Source organism: Nesoenas mayeri (genome assembly GCF_963082525.1).
Source record: "Nesoenas mayeri genome assembly, chromosome: 9".
NCBI lineage: Eukaryota > Metazoa > Chordata > Aves > Columbiformes > Columbidae > Nesoenas > Nesoenas mayeri.
Genome location: NC_137557.1, coordinates 23,935,064 through 23,954,051, shown reverse-complemented (window position 1 = coordinate 23,954,051; position 18,988 = coordinate 23,935,064). Strand labels below are relative to the sequence as shown.

Sequence of the window (18,988 nt, the reverse complement as noted above, 5' to 3'; positions counted from 1 at the left end):
AGTTTTTGAAAGCAATGTGTTCCATAACTTACCTGTCTTTCAGGCTGGGAAATAAAATGTTGCTCTTATAAATAAGAGAATAGAAAGAGTCCTGCCTTGTCAATGTTATTTAGCACTTTTTAACATCAAGACAAGATCTGCAGATCTCCAGATGATTGATTATTCTTCTTGTTCGTCTGGTTTACTCATTGCTAACTGGATGTGGTGAGAGAACCTCTGTGTTATAGACCTGTGAGGGGTTGACTTTGGAAGGGATGAGATGGGGATTAATGTCTTGGGGAACTGATAGCCAGGAGTGTCCTTGTTTGTATTTCATGAAAAAGCAACCAAACTGCAGGCACACCATCTCAGCCAGAGCTCTTTAAATATAATGTCAGAATGGAGATTAGTAGTGTGTAATATATGTAAATTGCATATTTTTATGTTTTCTATGCCTATTATGCAGCTTCTTGGCTTTCATGCATACATTTACAGAAATATTGTATTTCCTTTTCAAATTAGGTTTCAGTTGCTCAGTGCATCTTCTTTTAACAAACCTTTGTTAACTCAAAATTATTAGGGAGTAGCATATCTGTGTGTTAATATGTGCACGCGAGACTATAAGCGTGCCTCTGAATTGGCACGTCGCTTTCTGATCTCAGCATTAACAGTCACTGACGGACAGTTCTGCCATGGAAGCCAGAAGAGCGACTGCAAAAACACTTGTCTTGCACCTGCAGGTGTAGGGTCTTACTAGACAGCGGATTGTTTTTAAGGCAGAGTATCAATATTTTGAACTGCTTTGTTTAAGATAAGGAAAAAGGCTTTCCAGTGGACACGGGCATCCCTTGACCTTGCCATGTGCTTTTTATTAGAGCCAAAAGAGCAGAGTTTGCCCTGTGCCAGGCGGTTCAGGCAGTTTGCTGGGTTTGAATTGTGCTGTTCCAACTGCTCGTGGGTCTGGATGGAGCGGCAGGGCTCTGCTTGCATCACTGCCTGTATCTAACTCATGGGGTATCCAGGCTTAACTGGTACTGTAGTGCTAAGTTTTTACTGGAAAAAGAATAAACATGAGTAACCTGTCTCCTGCTGGTTTTCCTCCTTGCCCTCTAGAAAACATTTGAGCTCTACCTTTTCCTCTTTCTTGTCATCCTCCTGTGTGTTTCTGTCAAACCTGCAGCTTTAAAGGCTGCAGTTTCAAAATGGGAAGTGGATTAAATGTTGAATGGTTGTGTAGAAGATCGTAACAGTCTTTAATGAATTTTGCAGTCCTTATGCTATTACCTGGAGCTCAGGAATTATCTTGATAAGAAAATTCCAAACTTTTCGGTGAACAGTAGTAAAGATGCAAGCTGTTTCAAGGCTTCTTTCTTTTTCTGTCAAAACATTTCACTGCCTGAGTTTAAGAAATACCCTCTAACTCTTTTTGGTGAGATAGATCTTAGGCAATTGGTTTCTTTTAAGTCTTTGAGAGCACTTGGTTTTCATTAACCTGAAGTATGGATCTGATGGCAGCTGCTGAATCAGTGAGATATGTCCATACTGTCTTAACTCTGTTTTTAAGGGAAACACAGGCATCAGTGGCTAAAATCTTGCAGGCCCTTATTAAGAAGGACAAGAGGGGTGGGGGTGGGGCAAATCCAAAAAACACATGACCAAGCAGCTGTTAATTTACTGTACTTTTCCCTATACTTTCCGTCAGATTGCTGTCTGACTGCTTGCCCACAGAAACATTTTGTTTGGATCTAAGTCTCACACCAACGAGAAGCTCATGATCTCTGTTACAATGATCTTGACTTTGAGAACTTCTTGCTTAATGACCGAAGAACATGAGACAGAGGTCAGGGTCAGGGATTTCTTTGTGAGGAGGAAAGTTAATTCACATGATATTATTTTCATGAGGATGAGTTTTTGTTTTGGTTTGTGTGTTCTTTTTTTGTTTTTTAATTAAAAAAAAAAAAGTTCAGCCAATGGGATTGATTATTTCTGTTTCTGGAGTGGGTAGAAATAGATGGGATCAATAGTTTTGTAATTGTTATTATGCAAGAATAATAACATTATTTGTTTTGTAAATATTGTAATATTTTAAATAATAAATGTTATAGCATAGATAATAAAATACATTAATATAACAACAACAATGAACAGATGACCTTAAATGTTGAGTGTCCACCTTAGCTTCTCATTCTCTGGGCCTATTTCCACCTCCACCCCCATCATGCCTGAAAAGTTGGAGTGGGTGTCTGGGGCTTCAGCCTTAGAAAAACAGGTCTTCTATTACAGCTGAGAAATCTTACATGGAGATATAAAAAGCCCTGGCATCTCTGGGAAATTAACCAATTGTTCTGTAACTTCATGACAATAAATGTTTAGGAATACAATGGAAATATAAATATAAAAAAGCTAAATAAAAAACATAAAAATTTAATAGTAAAATGATACAATATATAAAAAACGTATCAGTTTCTAGGTTTTCTTAACCCTTTTTAAAAGATATTGCTCACAAAGTGACTTATCTTCCTCCATAATAACTTGTACTGTTCAGAATACATTCAACGTCATCACAACCTTTAAAATAATGTTTTGCTTTTGCTACACATAGAAGTTCAATTTAAACCAGTTAAGTGAAAATAAGAGTCAGCCCTTCATAGTGTATATGACTAGCATGCATTGGTAAACTTCTAATTCTTTAATGAATTTACAAAATAGAAATATCAACAGGAATCTGAATACTTGCATGTTTTTTCAATTAAGGGCTGGTATATGAATGCAGGCTTTGCCATGAGTAATCACAGATGGCTCACTTGAGTCCTTAATTATACTCTGTATTTTAGATTTCCAAGGAGAGGTACTAAAAATACCACTGCATGATTCAGTGAAAAGCATATATTGCGGTGGGATCAGAAAGAGCAGAATTTCATCCCTAGCAAAGTCACTCTAGAAAGCCCATGTATCCATCTTTAAATGCATTGGACTCTGTTTCCTTCAAAACATCCTACCTTTCTAAAGATAACCATTTTATTTTTATCTTGATTTTTGCTGGGACATCACTAATAGTAATAATTTTCTTACAAAAGAAAGATTGAGCGCTGAGCCAGGATACAAAGAGGCTTCCTCTAGTCAAAATAACAAATACTTGTTTTTCCCTAGTGCTGGTTAGATTAGAGGCCCTGGAATATACATTAATGGGAACCTCATGAGTGAACACTTCCTTACTAGTTGGATTCTTCCAGTTATGTTTGTCCATTATCTTTTTTTTCCTTCACATTTATGGATAACTTTTTGCTTTTACCTAAGTGACTAGGATTTTGTAGCAGTTCCCTGTTGGTAAATGCAGCCATGTAAGTGTCGATCATGCAACAGCTGTTGTAGGGACAAACATTGACTTTGCTGAGAGTCTCCTGTGAAAGCTTTGCAGATTCTATCTCCTGGTCCTCTGACAGGAAAAACAAAAAGCTTTTGAATTGAGGGGGAAAAAGAGGTGTATTTTCTGCTTGTTTTCCTGAGAGGGAACCAACCTGTGTATCCCAGTTCAGTTCTGGAGGGAAGGTGTGTGAGAGCCCAGCCAGAAACAGTGGGGCTGGTTTTCATGATGGCCAGAATCCCTCTTTTGTGTCTTGGGTTGAGCAGAAGGTGGGAGAAGAGTTCACAGGCAGCGAGCAATATAATATCAAATTTAGGCTTGTTAGGAACTGTTATATGTAATATTGTCATATTTAAGTATTTAAACTCATGTGTCTACAGTCTCTGAGACTACCTGAAAAAGTTTTGAGATGTTTAATTATATATTCACTTATATTCATAAATATATATATATAAATTGTGAGTATATGTTCCTCTTTGAGCTTTGTTTTACTTTTTCAGTTGTCTTGACATTTTTGAAGCTTTTCCATACAAACAGTAGCTAGATAATTAGCTTCTCTTTGAATTATTTTGATAAAGTTGCCTAGTCCTGTGACTCCTGAAAAAAGATGCGAGTTCAGTGACAGACTCTGATAATGTTGTGAACATGAGTAATCTCCTGTAGATAAAAATATAATTCATGCAGGATCAAGTTATCGTCTTAATTACCCTAAATGTCCACCAGTGCACCTTCTCTAATTTCAGTGTCGCTACCACTGATGTCTGGTGGTGTAAAATCAGTAGGAGGCCTCATTTGATATGAGTCTGCAGAAGGTCAGATCGTCAGATGTTCAAAGTCAGTGTGTTTGCTCCTATTTTCATTAACCAAGTATGTGGTTCCCAGTGCTTGCCATTTGTCACAAAAATGCTTTCTGTTGGGTCTCTTCATATATTCAGCACAAATATTCGTATATGTAAAATGAATCAGCAACATAGCTCTAGGATCCTCTAGATATGGAACCATGTAGCTAATTAATTTTAATTAATCTTTTAAAATCTCTCAATCTAATGCATTAGGACCATCCTTTTTGTGTTCTTTCTTGTGTAGTATTTTGTTTTTGAGAGATTTTTCTACATTGAAAAGAGTTAACAGCAGGTAATGCCATTCATCTCGGAAGGAGTTTGAGATTTTCAGTGTTAGTGATGAATGAGGGTATCGGATCCACATCTGTTTTACATTAGAATGGAACATTGCCCTGACATCGTTAGGAGCATTTGTCAAGATTCCCTGGACAGAGCTTCTGTAAATTACATGCTGCAAATGTGTCAGGGTCAGATAAGAGGATATCATTAACTCCACTAAAGTTTACTCATGATTCTGTCAGTTCAACTTAATACGTTAACTGCCAACAATTTTCCTTGAGCTGTTTCATTAAATCTTTCATTTGCAGGAGGAGAAAAAAATGTTTAACTGTACCCAAAAATATTGCACATGTTCTTTTCTCATAACTCATATTAATTGCAGACATGGTCACAAAGCATATTAAATGCAGACATGCGTAAATGAATTAAAACATATGAGAATTTTATTGTGCCTATGGTAGGTCCTACATCCTAAAATACCAACCACATTAACAGGCATAATGTTTCATTTGAATGGAATAAGCTTTTTCTTAGTTTAGTGGCCTTTATTTTGTTGATAATAGAAGTATTTTCTGATAGCTGATAGTGGCCCAGAAGTTGCATACGTGGTGTTGAAGTCTTTCATCATTGAATCTCCCTGCTGCTTTCTGAATCAGATCATCAGCTAGTGATGCTGTGCTGACCCCACCAGGGAGGGATTTGTCTTAATGCGTATTTTGGATTTCTTGGGATGTGCTCTCTGAAAACTTTTCCATAGAATTTCATTGTTGCACTTCACAGTATTCTCTTTGCTTATTTCTGATTGCACTTTTGTTTTCTAATAGACTAGAACTACGTTATCTGTTATACATGCTGTCTCTTACTGTACAAACTCAGAGGCTATGTGTCAACGTTTGAGTGTGCTTTTTTAAAAACAGAGAACAAAATATATGTAGCCAAAAAGCTTGGAGCACGATTTTCTTGCATTTATAGGAGTTCTTTTCTAAAACAGAGTAGTTACAGGAGCATTTGGTTCTAGGTGTTAGATCAGCCCTTGATTTTTTTTCTTCCGGCTTCTTTGGGATCTGGCTCAGTGTGGCTGACAATTACTACTTGGGCTTTATCAAAGTAATTCAGAGGGAAGTATGTGTTTTCTAGTAATCTGGAAGATATATGGATTGAATAAGTTTATTTTCTTCCTTATTGTTGTAAAACAATCAGATCTCTTTACTTATTCATAACTATAGTGTTTTATACCAGCAGAAGATTGGAGTTGCAAAACCCAGATCTTCACATCTCTCTGGTACAGCACTAAGGCGAGGGTGCTGAGTGTCTTGCAGCTGTGGCCCGTTAATGATTTGCTAATTGATTAGGTGAAAGCCATGCCCTTCCTGTAACTCCTTGTGTGGGTGACAAGGTCATGGCTCAGACCGTATGAGAGACTTCCACCCTCAGGCTACTTCTCTTATAGCTTTCAAAACAGACATGACCAAAAATCTAATTATTTAGACACTAATCAACTGCAGGATGATTTTGAAGGCCCCTGAAGAAGACATTTCTGAGAAGATGGTTACTGTTCAGTTTTCTCCATCTCAGAGACAGGAGGTTGTGTCAGTTTTGCTCCAAAGTGTCTATTAGGTGCATATACGCTTAATAAAAAGACAACTAAACTTATATTATCTGACTAATTAAAAATTTTTAAAGTAAATCTCATGAAACGCTAATTTTAGTTTGCCAGAGAAAATAAATGTCCATCCAAATATAGATGCTAGCAGAATCCAAGTGGGTTTTGATATCACATCTGCATCCAGGTTTATATTTCAAGGCTAATATCAACTCTGAAATAACTTCCAGTACCAAACCTTTTGAGGTCACTGTTTTTGCTGGCAAAGTCCAAATAATGTTGTCTTGGGCTCTATACTGTTGAAAATATTAAACAGAAGATGTTCAGTTAAAGTCCTCAAAATCCTGGTGGAGAGCAGGTGTGACGCGGGAGCTCTCGGGTGGAGGTTTCCACCGGGGCTGCCAAGGCAGCAGGAGCCGGACGTTCTCCCTGCACTTGAACTTGGACCAGAACATGGTAAAGGCCCGTAAAAAATGGGTTTCGTGTGTGTGCTGTGTGGGAATGAAAATTGCTCTGTGCTCATCGCAGATTTCTGATAAACCATCTGTGTTTTAAACTGTAGTCAAACCCAGGATACCTGTGCCAACATAAATGTTTTCTGAAGTAGTAATTTTCAATGTAAATGTTTAAGTTGAGCTACGTTCTTTGTGGGTCTTTCTCTTCTTTTAACTCTATTACTATTCAGTTTAAAGAACAAGGATTAATTTAACCTGAATGAACATGGGTTCTAATATTGTATCCTGCTGATGCAATGTCAAGTCATTAAACATGCCAGATTTTCAGGACCATATCATTTTCCAAGGGTACAAGTAAAATATTTGTAATCTCTAAACCAGAAAAAACTTAATAAATAACCTTGAAATTTTAATATTTTTCAGGAATGAATTTTTAGAAGAACAAGTGGAGTGCTCAGTTATTTCAGCTTTTAGGGGCTTTGCAGACAAAATGCTGTATATGTTGCTGTGTATATAATATGATTTTTCAACCTGTGGCAATTCCAGTGATTTTTTTTTAAAAAATTAATCTCAAATGATTTTAATAGGATTATTTATTTAGATTATTTGAATTAAATATAAGATACCTTATAGCCTGAAACCAAATTCTTCTTTTGTGTTTTTAACTTAAAAGTAGTAAATTTCAGCATCTAAATGAAATATTTTGGTATATTTTGAAACTTCTTTTGCATGAATACTTCATCTTTTGAAACTCAGGTTTTCTGCTTAGTGAAACAAGTGAACATTCTAAAGCTGTGAGTAGTAATCGAACTTCTTTCTCAGCATTTTTTTTCTGGTGAGATGTCTTGGGTGTATCTGATGGAGAGATATTTTGTGTTCTTGGTGCAAGTGTCAGGGTCTCTCTTTTCAAAGTACTCTGCTTATGCCTCTTGTTATTTTCCTTGTCAGGCATGTAAGACCTGGAGAGGCCTTATTTCCTACTTAAATTATGATTTCTGCGGCTGTGTCATTTATTTATTAAAAAGAAAACAAAACTCAGAGCTGGGACCACAAGTTCTCTACAATAATAATCCCTTTTCTTTTGTGATGGAAAATAAATACAATGAAAGAAGGACCATCTGAACTTTAGGAATCAGACATGTTCATATAAGCATAGATTTATTCCTTACAAAATAAACACCAATTTTAATAATTTCTTTTCAGGTTATGGTAAGAAGTGCAGTAGCGTAAAATGATTATCAAATAGAGTATGTTAGATACTTGTAGCATCTTTTTGGAGGAAGAAGAACCTGTAAATGATCAGAATATGCTGTTTTGGCAGAAGCTCTGTGTCATCCCTCTGTTATAAGCTCCAGACTGTTTCTTAGGCTTTGAAGCAGAACTTATTCCAGCAGAAGCAAGTCATTCTCTCAGTACTTCTTTTCAAAATACGCTACAGAGATGTGCTGGCAAAGGAAACACACCAACCTGTAGTGTGAGTGACTTGTACCATCAGAACTTATCACTGTAGCTTCCTCCACTCCTGCTTGAAAGCACAGGCGCTTTTGAATCTCTTTTCTACCATAAATTATGGCTTGGAGGGCTGGGCTGTTATAGGGACAAGTACGTATTTTCCAGTAATCTCTTTTCAACCAATCTTGACTGCTGATTTCATAACTGTTCATGTACAAGGAGCTTACTAAGGGAGCCACAGTCAGCTTGAAGCCAGTCTGGAACGCTGGACCGTTTCTGCTGTGTCCCCTAACTCAGTGGATGAAGTTGAGAACTGGTGTGTGACCAGCACTTCAGTCTTTCTCACATTCTTTTATTCCCAGGCCAGCTTCCAGGGCATATGGCAGCAGGAGTTGCAGCTGCTCTGCCCCTTACCAAATGTTAATGTTCTGGGTGCTGGGATTATCTGTTACTTCCATCAGCGGTGTTGCCGCAATCTGCTTCAAATTAATTTTGTTGTAGTGATGGCTGATTTGGGGGGAAAAAAATTGAGAGAGCTTTTTTTATATTTTCTGAGTTTGTAGATATTAAAGGACAGGATGGCTAAAGAGCCGCTGCTTGCTGCTGCTTCTCTTATAATTGAGTTCTCAAGGAGTAAGCATCTGCAGACATGCCAGCCAAGGCATGGGAGGATCAGGCACTCTAAAATAGCAGGTTTTAAAAATTATTTTTCCTTATTTGCCCTTGTTATCACTTTGTTGTTAGCAATTAGTTTTTATTTTGGTGTATGATGCAACCAAATTCAACTTTCTATTTGGATTAGATACTCAAAGCATAGTTTGAATACCAAGCCTACCTATTTTAGGAAATGAAATGGTAGACTTGAGAACTTCTGTGGCTCTGTAAGCAATACAGTTCTTCACGTGGTTTAATTCTTTCTATTATTTCACCTTTTATTTTAGGTAATGGGACTCCTGACTAACCATGGTGGTGTGCCTCACCAGCCCCAAACTGATTATGCCCTGTCCCCTCTAACGGGGGGCCTGGAGCCCACCAGCACGGGGTCAGCCAGCTGCAGCCAGCGGCTGGACCACATGAAGAGTCTGGACAGCCTGCCCACCTCCCAGTCCTACTGCCCACCCACCTACAGCACCACGGGCTACAGCATGGACCCCGTCACGGGCTACCAGTACGGACAGTATGGACAAAGTGAGTCGTGGACATTTGCACTGGGAAGTGTAATATTATACCTGTTTATCAACGGTCTGTATGTTCTGTCTGTAACAAAGAAAATTATGAGCAGAGATCCTAATGGCCGACTACTGCTTCTCTCCAAAGCTGAGCGGAGTGCACTGGTGAGATAGCTGGTGGTTGGAGCAAGATTTCTGCTGCATAATTATTTTCTTAAGTGATGTCAACAACATCTTGATGTTATTAATTGTTGAGACATGAAACCTGATTGCCATTAGGTAAAACATAAGGGTTGTCCAAAATGAAACAACCACTGGCATTCCACTATTAGAAACACATGTTCTTAATGAGGTCAGCTCAAGAATCATTACAGTATATAATCCCAGATACACAGAGTTTTGTCAAACTTGTCCTAGGAATAAAAATATTAGTCCCTTTCCTTTGATATATCAGTATTAAATATGACAATGTCAACCTGTAGTTGGCATGGCCCCATGCTGTGAGATTGTCACAGCATGACTTAAAAAGCTTCTTTTGCTTTTTTTTGCAGGTGCCTTTCATTATCTGAAGCCAGATATTGCATAAATGAACTGTCCACTTCAAGTTAAAGCTGGTCTTGTTTTCCAATTTCACTCCAAACCTTGGATACGATGGATCTTCTCAACACACTGCAGTCTAAACTGGGGCAGTCCCACGGAGAGAAGCAGGCTTGTTATACTCTCTTCAGTCATAGCTTTTAGTAGACTTTTGAAGGCTGGACAAAGCTATACAGAAGACAAAGGCCAAAAGCAATAATGAATAAATAAATGCGACATGATTCATTATGAGTGGGTATACAAAACGAAGCAGTATTTAATATCACTGCCTGGCAAAACATTCCATTTTTTGTTGTTGAAATTAATGTGCATTGATTGGGACAAATGGAACATTCTGAAACTTGGAGCAGTTGAGCTCTGCATACTCTGACTCATCTGACATACAGTCCTGACTCTAGTCTAACTTGAAAACCACTCAGTTTCTGAAGCAAGGGCAGGAGAACCTTTCATTTTACATGCTGGAGATTGTCATCAAGAGGAAATGTCACAGTCCATAGGAACTAGGATGAGTGTGAAAGACTTCCTGAGCAACTCATTGGTTATCTTTGTAATCATGTTGTCAATAAATGTCACTTAAAAGTTTTGGTTTACCAAGATACAAGATCTTGCATAACATGAAAACCAGATTTTACCTTTATGTATGTGGAGTTTTCTTGATCCGTTGTTCTTTTCGAACAAACGTGGGAGGAAAAAAATCAACACCACCACGACGGATTTTTCACAACTGCTTATCAATGTGCAATACTGTGTACCTCACACAAACTTTGGGATCATCCAAAGTCATATAGATAGAATCAGAACTATATTTTTGCAGGTACTTTTATTTTTGCAGTGCATAATTCCTGATTATAAAATACAGAAATGTTGCAGTGTGTTGGACAACTAAAATCCAACTTGCTAATCATGATTTAAAGGTGATTTTCAGGAAACCATACGAAGAAATGATTACGTTTACATTTTTTTTTTTAAGTGATGTACAGGACATGGACTGAGATGGACCTGTATTTGACACATTTGTTTAAATTATACAGTGATATCCAATATAGAAATTATAATTATAGGAACCAAGGTTTACAAGAAGTTTGCATTGTGACATTTTAGAATGTCAATAAATTTGTGTTTTGTGATGTTGAGAGGAAGAGGAAGATGAAAGGTGGTGTTATTTATTTCTCTCTATTCTTGGAACAAAGAGGGATGCAGAACACAAATACATTCCTTTTAGCGTTAAGGACTATGAAGTAGTGAGTTAGACTAGGTTCAGTACAGAGGTTAGTTCACACATTGGTCTTAAGGGTGATGGAAAAATGAAATATCTTTGTGTTGCAGCCTCTACAACAACACAGGTGTTGTAAAAACAAACAAAAAACCAAACAAAAATAATAACAACAACAAAAAAAAGAAAAAAAAAAGTCATTCATGTAAAAAGTTCAGTAAATATTTACTATTTATAATGAATAAACATTATGAAGACTTGCAAAGCACTGATGATTTTTGTCCTAAAATGTAGTATTGTGCTAAATACATTGATACATTTTAATCTGAATATCATGAAGAAATAAACCATGTTATCTTCAAAGCAGACTGTATTTGTTGTGTGAGTGCACCCTGCACACAGCCCAGGGTTGGTGGGAGCCTCGGGCAGCCTCTGTGCCCAGGTACTGTGGTACTGCCAATGTGCTGCTCTCTGTTCATGAACTTTGCATCTTTCAAGTGCTGTTGGTACCAGTAGTACACGTTCCCAAGAAGAGAAAAATGTTGTGCATATACTGTGCAGTTAAAGGAAAATAAAACAGGTTTAAACTCAGCACGAGTAGTGCAACTGAGATGGCTTCATACAATTCACAAACTTTGTAATCAGTTATGGGTGGTATGTGTCCTCAAATATATATATTTTTTTCCTTTAGAAGCCTCAAGAGTTTTTAGTTGGCTACACCCAAGCTGATTAAAACATGTGGAAGTCCCTTCAAAACAAATGGAGCAAGTTTTAGTGGCACAGTAGTGCCTGAGGAGATTTCACTTCACACTAGGTTGGGTGGACATTTACTTTCCTCATGATTTTGTGGGGGACGTAACCACCTTGAATTTATTTCTGTGTGCATTTTATTTTTATTTTGTTCTTTTACCTCTAGCTCTTTTCTGTTGGGAGAGGAAGGAATATACTTTTTGAGACAGAGATGTTAAAAAAGTGCTCCAAAAAAGCGAAAGTGGATTTCTTTTTTTTTTTCCTTCCAGTTTGTGTTTCTCTGATATGCTTTTAATTTTGGCGACAATTAAAATTTAGAAGTCCCTTACTAATACCTATTCCCTGCTCTAAACTACTAATTATTCTGGTTTTTTTTTCATTGTTGTTTCCTCTCCCCAAGGACTTGGTCCTTGGCATTTGTCTCATGCCCTGGTTTTGCTGCAAAGGCTGAATAAGTCTCATTTTTTCCACTTGCAATCCCTTTGCTGTCAAGTGCAGGATCAAAGCCTATTTGCTTATGTTGGTTGGAAGTGGACAATATCTGTAAGATTGCCCCTTCCCAGCAGGGTGTACCTTTGTCACAAGATGATTGTAAATTGCCACTTTCCCTCTCTGTCCTTTCCCATCACAGTAGCTATGGGGTGGGACAGAGCCGTGACCCCCACAGCGCTGCTGAGGTGTATTCCCCACCTGAAGTTAAAGAGGATTTTTGGCTGTTCCAGCCTCTTTTTTAAGTGTCTCCCAAGAACTTGTGTGAGAGGCTGATGCAGAGCGGGAGAGCCTGCGAACAGGATGGATCAGGAGAAAATCCCCCAGTCCTCCTGCAGCAGAGCCATGCGAGCGGGATAGCAGGATGAGCTCCTGCCACGGGACATGAGGAGCCCAGGCTGAGGGACTAAACAGTTCCCTGATTTATGGTGTGCCATAGGAATCTGTGACAGAGCCACAAGGATTACTTGGGGTACTGTTGATCTCTTCTTGTTAGCACTGTCAAGGCTGAAGAGGTTCTTGGGAACCACACATGTTTCTGGAACACGAATCCTGCACGCTCGGGAAGTCCAAGGGAAACGAGCCTGCCATGGATATTGTGTTTGACAGAAATGCCGTGGAACAGCTCAGGGGAATGTGCTCCTGGCAATGGAGTCCAGAACTGACCGCCCTGCTGATGAGTGCAAAAAGAAGGGATTTCAACGTCCTTTCACTTTTTACTTCTTTTTTTTTTGTTTGTTTTTCAGGGGTAGGTTTGCTTATTTTACAAGATGGAAAAAAATAACAACAGCTGTTTAACCATCATCTCATATGTATAAGAATTGGAAATTCTTAAGAGACAAGCTTTAATGAAAAAAAAAAATACAGTCCTGGTGGAACAACTGTGATTTTTAATTTATTCTTTGCTTTTAAATCATCCTTCATCAATAGATAATCTCTACTCCCATCCAAAATACCCAGTATATGCATTTTGGTATTTATTTACATTAGTATAAGTTACTATTCCTTTGAGCATGTGTAATATTTAATGAATGAGCCAGGAAAATAAATATTTTTAATGGCATCTATTTTCCTTCCATTTTCCCCGGATAATTCAGTATATCCCATTTAAACAACATCTATAAATAAACATTTTTCTCCAATAATCACACAGGGTTTTCTACTCAATGTTGCTGATGAGTCTCTCTCAGTCGGTATGATAAATGCTGTTGAACTATATCTTTCTAAAGCTATTTTGAAAGGCACAAAATGCCTGTCTGAATCTACAAATATTCACTGAAAATAGCTGATTGTTAAACAGGATCTGTGTCCTCAGAAGTCTGTTTCTGCATAGATGCGATATTAGAGCTAGATTTTTAATCCATATGTTAAGATCTGTGCAAATTCAATTTCAAAAACTCTGGTTACAGGTCTGTAACCTAGATCATCCAACTTAATGAAAAAATACAAAGTTACTTAATTTTGGAAACCTGAACCCCACCCCAAATTACCAAATGCTACTAATAATTTATGTAGCAAGGATATATTTGAATTTTCTTGGCAGTATGACAGGCTATAGCATGCAAGTCTGAATTCTGTGATATATTCTCAAATATGTAAGAAATGTATTGTCTCTTGTCAGAGTGCTGTTGGTTACTGCTAATGTGGAATGCATATGTTTTTGCTGCGTTAGTAACCCTGAAACTTCTTAATCATTCCTATCCATAAATTCCTCTGGCCTTTAAGCCTATAAAGTGGATTGCTAAAAAGTATCCCTGTATAAAATAACAAGAAATTAATTTAATGCAATATCAATGAGTCCATCAGAAACCTGGAACAGCTTGAATTCATAAACCACTTCATGTTGTTCACTTCAATGTTCTGTTGCTCGCTTAGTAATTGCAAGAAAATCCGCATCCTGATTAGACATTCCCATTTTTAATTTCTTTTGGCTTTTCCAATGACATCTACATATTGCCTAGAGCCAGACAAAAGTAATCTGGAACAATATGCACAACTACCATAAATTAAAGTGCTAAATTTCTGTTCGATTAATATTAGAAAGGTGTTTTGTTTAGATTGTATATATGACATCGAAATGCTCATTTACCACTGTCTGAAAAAGTCCTGTGTCTTTCAGTTTATTCTGTAGCTACTGTTATCATAAATCAGTGCATATATTTATACAGAGTCATAGGGTTATTTTAAAGAATCACATGAGTTGATCTGAATCTGTTCAAGATATTTGCCTATGGTAAAACAACTAAAATTGCAGTTTGCATCTGTGGTCATTGTAGGTGATAGGCCCTTTGGTCTGTCAGACTTTGACTATCTGTCCTTTCCCAGCACTTTTGGGCAGCTCAGCACAGGCTGGAACGGTCTCATCAGTCACAGGGAGCAAAGTGCTTTAGCTGGATGGTTAGTCAGGTTCGAAAACTTACAAAGTATTTATCGTACAAGCAGGCTTCGAAATCAGTACATATACACAGTGCTGGTGCTCAGTTCTGTTTTGCCATCGTGGTTCCACAAGCGGCACTTTGCAGCGCTCATACACAGTTCAAATCTTCGCTTATGCATTTATATTGCCTCAGAACCAATGAGTGAGGAGGCTCATAATCCAAAGTGCCCGTGGACAGCTCGAGCACTGCAGCGTTTTGACATGCACTGTTTATTATTCAGCTACTCAGGCAATGTCACAAAAAATCATAATAAAACTAGGAAGACATATCACATTTGACCTTTGCTGAATAATTTAATAAAGCTAGCTTGATACACAAATATGAAAGAGCAGTTGCTGATAAGAGCAGAACTATTGCTTCCTTGTCTGAGAATTGGAAACAGTTCAGACGCTTTATTAACTATTCGGTGTCTTCATCTTCAGCAAAGCTTATCCCTTAGGCCATAAGCAAATGTTAAGCTACTTGTTTCTTCCTGCACTCCCCTCCTTCCAGCGCTCACACGGGTATCTTTGCTTGTGCTGTACACAATTATGTTCTCAGTTTTTCTTATGCCTCTATACAATTATCCATGGGAGTTTTTTTGCACAGACTCCGTTTTATTTACACAAACATTTTTCTCCTCATATATATGCATTATGACTCTCTACAACTACGTGAAAGGAGGTTGTAACATGGAGGATATCAGTCTCTTTTCCCAAGTAACAAGTGATATAGGATGAGAGGAAATGGCCTCAAGTTGTGCCAGGAGAGGTTTAGATTGGATGTTCAGAAAAATTTCTTCATGGAAAGGGTTGTCAGGCTGCCCAAGGAAGTGGTGGAGTTACCATCCCTGGAGGTGTTTAAAAGATGTGTAGATGAGGTTCTTGGGGACATGGTTTAGAGGTGGACTTGGCAATGTTAGGTTAACAGCTGGACTTGATGATCACAAAGGCCTTTTCCAACCAAAATGATTCTATAATGATCTCAAGTGCTTTAGCTTTTTAAGAGTGATTGTTACAAGTACTCTGCACACTTAACCCATAGTACTTTATAGTTCAGCAATTCAGAGATGAATAAAATTTCTTTGGAGCCTACCCTCATGTGAGCATTTCCACGGTCAGTACTAGAACAACTTACAAAACATACAAATCTCCAGAAGTTTTTGAAATACTCTCTTAGACTCCCTGCTTCTATCCTGGGGGAGCATCCATCAACACTGAGGGTGGCAGGGATCACCCAGTTCCTGCACCATACCAGGGGAAAAGCCTCCTTGAGGTCTTGTCCCTCTATTGAGCTCATTACCCAGCATTTGACCGAACCTTTTGTCCATCGTCTCCATCAGAGACCTCCACGTGGTGGAAGACATGTCCTTTACCTCAGTGTCATGGCTGTTGCCCTTGACATTCCTTTCCCCTGTGGCTCTCTGGTGACCTTGACCCCGAGCTCTAACACTCCACAGGTGCCTGCCAATGAGACCATTTTTCCCAGTGCCCACGTCAGCTTAGAGAGTTTCCCCTTGCCTGCTCTTTGCAAATTCCAGAGCCACATGCTATGGGCCTGGGGCAAGGAAAGCAGGAGCTGCCGTGGCGTTGGGGCAGAACAAGCCGGTGGGCACCCGCACCAACTGCAGCCCTTCCAAAGTGGCTCCTCACAGTGCCACCTGGCAGTGAAACCTCAGGGAAAGTTTTAAGCAGTCAGGGTTGCCTCATATGAAAAGAGAACAATGGATATGTGCTAAAAAGTAAGATGGAGCTCAGCTTCTGTTTTAGAGCTCAGTGGGGTTTCTAAGTGTGGTGCAGTGTAGCTGTGGAGACCTGCGGCAGGGGTGGCGGGGGCCATCGGGGGCCACTGTGAAGCACCCATCTTATGGGGAGCAGCCATGACGTGGCATCCACTGGCTGTGGCAGCAGAGCAAACAGGCACTGCTGGGGAGGGAGTATCTGACTTGCTGGGGCTGGGAAAGACTGGGGAGAGCAACAGCGCTTGGCTGGAATAGACAGTGGGACTGGGTTCTGTGGGGTGTGAGGGCTGTGGGGTCAGCTATTCTGTCACTTCGGTGCCAGGGTGTCTGGCTGCCATAAAAAGACAATAGCTTTCCCTGCAGTAAGGGAGGCAGCAGGAACCGTGGTGGAAATCCTCTGAGAAACCCAAGTAGTTTCTCCTGAAGGTGAAGTCAAACAGAGTTTTCCACAAGGGTGCTGCTGTCCCAGGGAAGGCCCATGGTGGGTGGGGAGGGGAGAAGGTGCTGTGGCCACTTGGTACTGCTAAAAGCACATTTTCCTGGAGCGTGTGGGGGCAGCAGGGGGTGGCTGAGGGGAGCAGCCATGGCAGAGGTGGGTGCCTTTGCACAGAGTTCTGTCTGTCCTTTGGGAATGGCTTGGAACAGTGTGTGCCATTTCTGGAGTCAGCTCCTGGTGCATGGAGCACTGGGTGAAGTTAAATCCCTCACCCTTTGCAGATGTGGGATGTGGCGGAGCTACGTTAGTGCTGTGGCAGTCCCAGGTGACCTACGTGTGAGCAGCAACATGGTGTGGTCAGAATCAGGGTCGCTGGTGAGTGGCTTCTGGGGATTTGCTTGGTAGTTGCACTTGGGATCCAAACCAGACAGCTCCCGTGAGCCTTCACTTTAGGCTGGCTTTGGTTTGAGAGCATTTTGTTGGACCCAGTCTGGATTCAGACCATGCATGCCAGTACCGACACTGAGATGGGGTCTTAGGTGTGAAGTCCCTCAGTCTCACAGCTGGCCCGGCCCCCCAGGTGTCCTGGGCGAAGCTGTTTCTTCACCCCCAAAAAAGTAATTCTGCTATGGTGTACTAAAGATTTAACAGAAAACAAAAGCTGTGCTAGTGCAGATAGTATCACAATCTCTCGTGCCCAAAAGAGACTCACTAGTTAGTTTTTTAATCCCTAAAGCTTTAAAAATCCTCCTAAAATGAATACACACAGTGGATAAAGAGCTTAATCTTATGACCATGTGCACCCAGGCACTTTCCTTCCATTTTAATGGAAATTTTAGGTATGTGAGGATCCAGAGATAGCAAAGATGAGTGAACAAGGCAATTTCAATCTGTGCAACTACAGTTCTGTTGCTTCTATCCTGATTCTGCTCAAGTTCATCAGGAAAGATTAACTTTGGCAGCTTATTCAGTGACTAAATCTTGATATTTTTGTGGCTTAATTCATAACATAACTGTAAGCTATTGCCCTGTGTTTATATTTCCCATCCATTTCTCACATTTCCAAAGCATACTGATATGTGATCCTGGCAATTTAGCTACCATAATTGGCATTTTTCTAGGGCCAAAAGGAAACAAATTCCTTATCCTCCATACTTCTTTAATTTCTGAAAAACAACAAGTAACATGGTTAATCCTCTTTTTGATCTTTCCCCCCTCCCTTTGAGTTTTTCTTATGGTCTTTTCCTTTTAATCTTTTACTTTCTTTTTAATCTTCACTCATTGTCCCCCCACATTTGAAGAATTTCATGTACTTACATCTCTAAAAAGAATTGGATCACTTTATAGAAATAGCTCTTTAGGATCTTGTTCAAAGCACCATTATGTACTTCTAGCTGTCTGGGGGGAGGATGAAAAAAAAAAAGAGGAGAGAAAAAGCAACTTTAAAGCAGTGTTTGTTTGCGTAGCTTAACAGAACATTGGTCTGCCCAACTAGATGTTAAAATCGTGCACAGAAACACCCCCAGTTACAATAAAACTAGGTTACACTAGGGGAGCAGAGGGGTTTAACTGGGGTTGGGTTGTATCATCCAGCTCCTGATGCAGGTGTGTTTGGGCAAGAGCATTTCAGGAAGGGCACGGCCAGTCAACACAGGTGAATTCCATAAGACCATCAGGGAACAGCTCCCCCAAAGCAGGAGGGAACAAGCTGTGCTGTGGCTGGAAGGCACAAAGCTCCCCGAGGCTGATTAGAATGTGGCTGAGGACCCACCACTTACACAGAAGCATCCCTGGAGACTCAATCTAACCATTTGAGTTTGGAGGCAGAAGAGTTTATCTGCTGTGGTACGTGTGCTTCTTTGTTTGTGGTTTTCTTGTACACGTGTATGCAAAACCTTTAAACCTCCCTACAGTAGGCAGCATTAAGGCTACAAGTCTTCTTCTGAGCATCATCCTTTTTCAGGTGGTGTGGAGATTACTTCATGAGTAGTCATGTGGAAATTGGTGAAATGTCGTATCAGTTATGTTAAAGGTGGCTTACTCTGCCTAGAGTAGCTCCTGCTGCTGGGAGACCTGGATGTCTCGGGGCATATCTGGAAAGGAAGGGGTAGAGCTGAGTTTGTTGTGCCTGGATTCTGAGTTTGTAAGGTAACTGTATGATGAAACCCATGTGTTGACAAGCGTGGCCCAGTGCTAACACAG

The 18,988-nt window shown here is 39.6% G+C and overlaps 1 protein-coding gene across 3 annotated transcripts in view; it reads left to right on the top strand.

Annotated features, from left to right (window-relative positions):
- PAX3 (paired box 3) overlaps positions 1–9,729 on the top strand; it is a gene marked incomplete at both ends in the record, with an annotated part of 74,337 nt that extends 64,608 nt beyond the window's left edge. For all 3 annotated transcript variants that reach the window (XM_080350111.1, XM_080350112.1, XM_080350110.1), the window contains 2 exons: positions 8,916–9,162; positions 9,695–9,729. In XM_080350111.1, coding sequence (XP_080206237.1) covers positions 8,916–9,162; positions 9,695–9,729 — 282 coding nt within the window. The remainder of the gene's footprint in view (positions 1–8,915; positions 9,163–9,694) is intronic.
- Between the last annotated feature and the right edge of the window lie 9,259 nt (positions 9,730–18,988).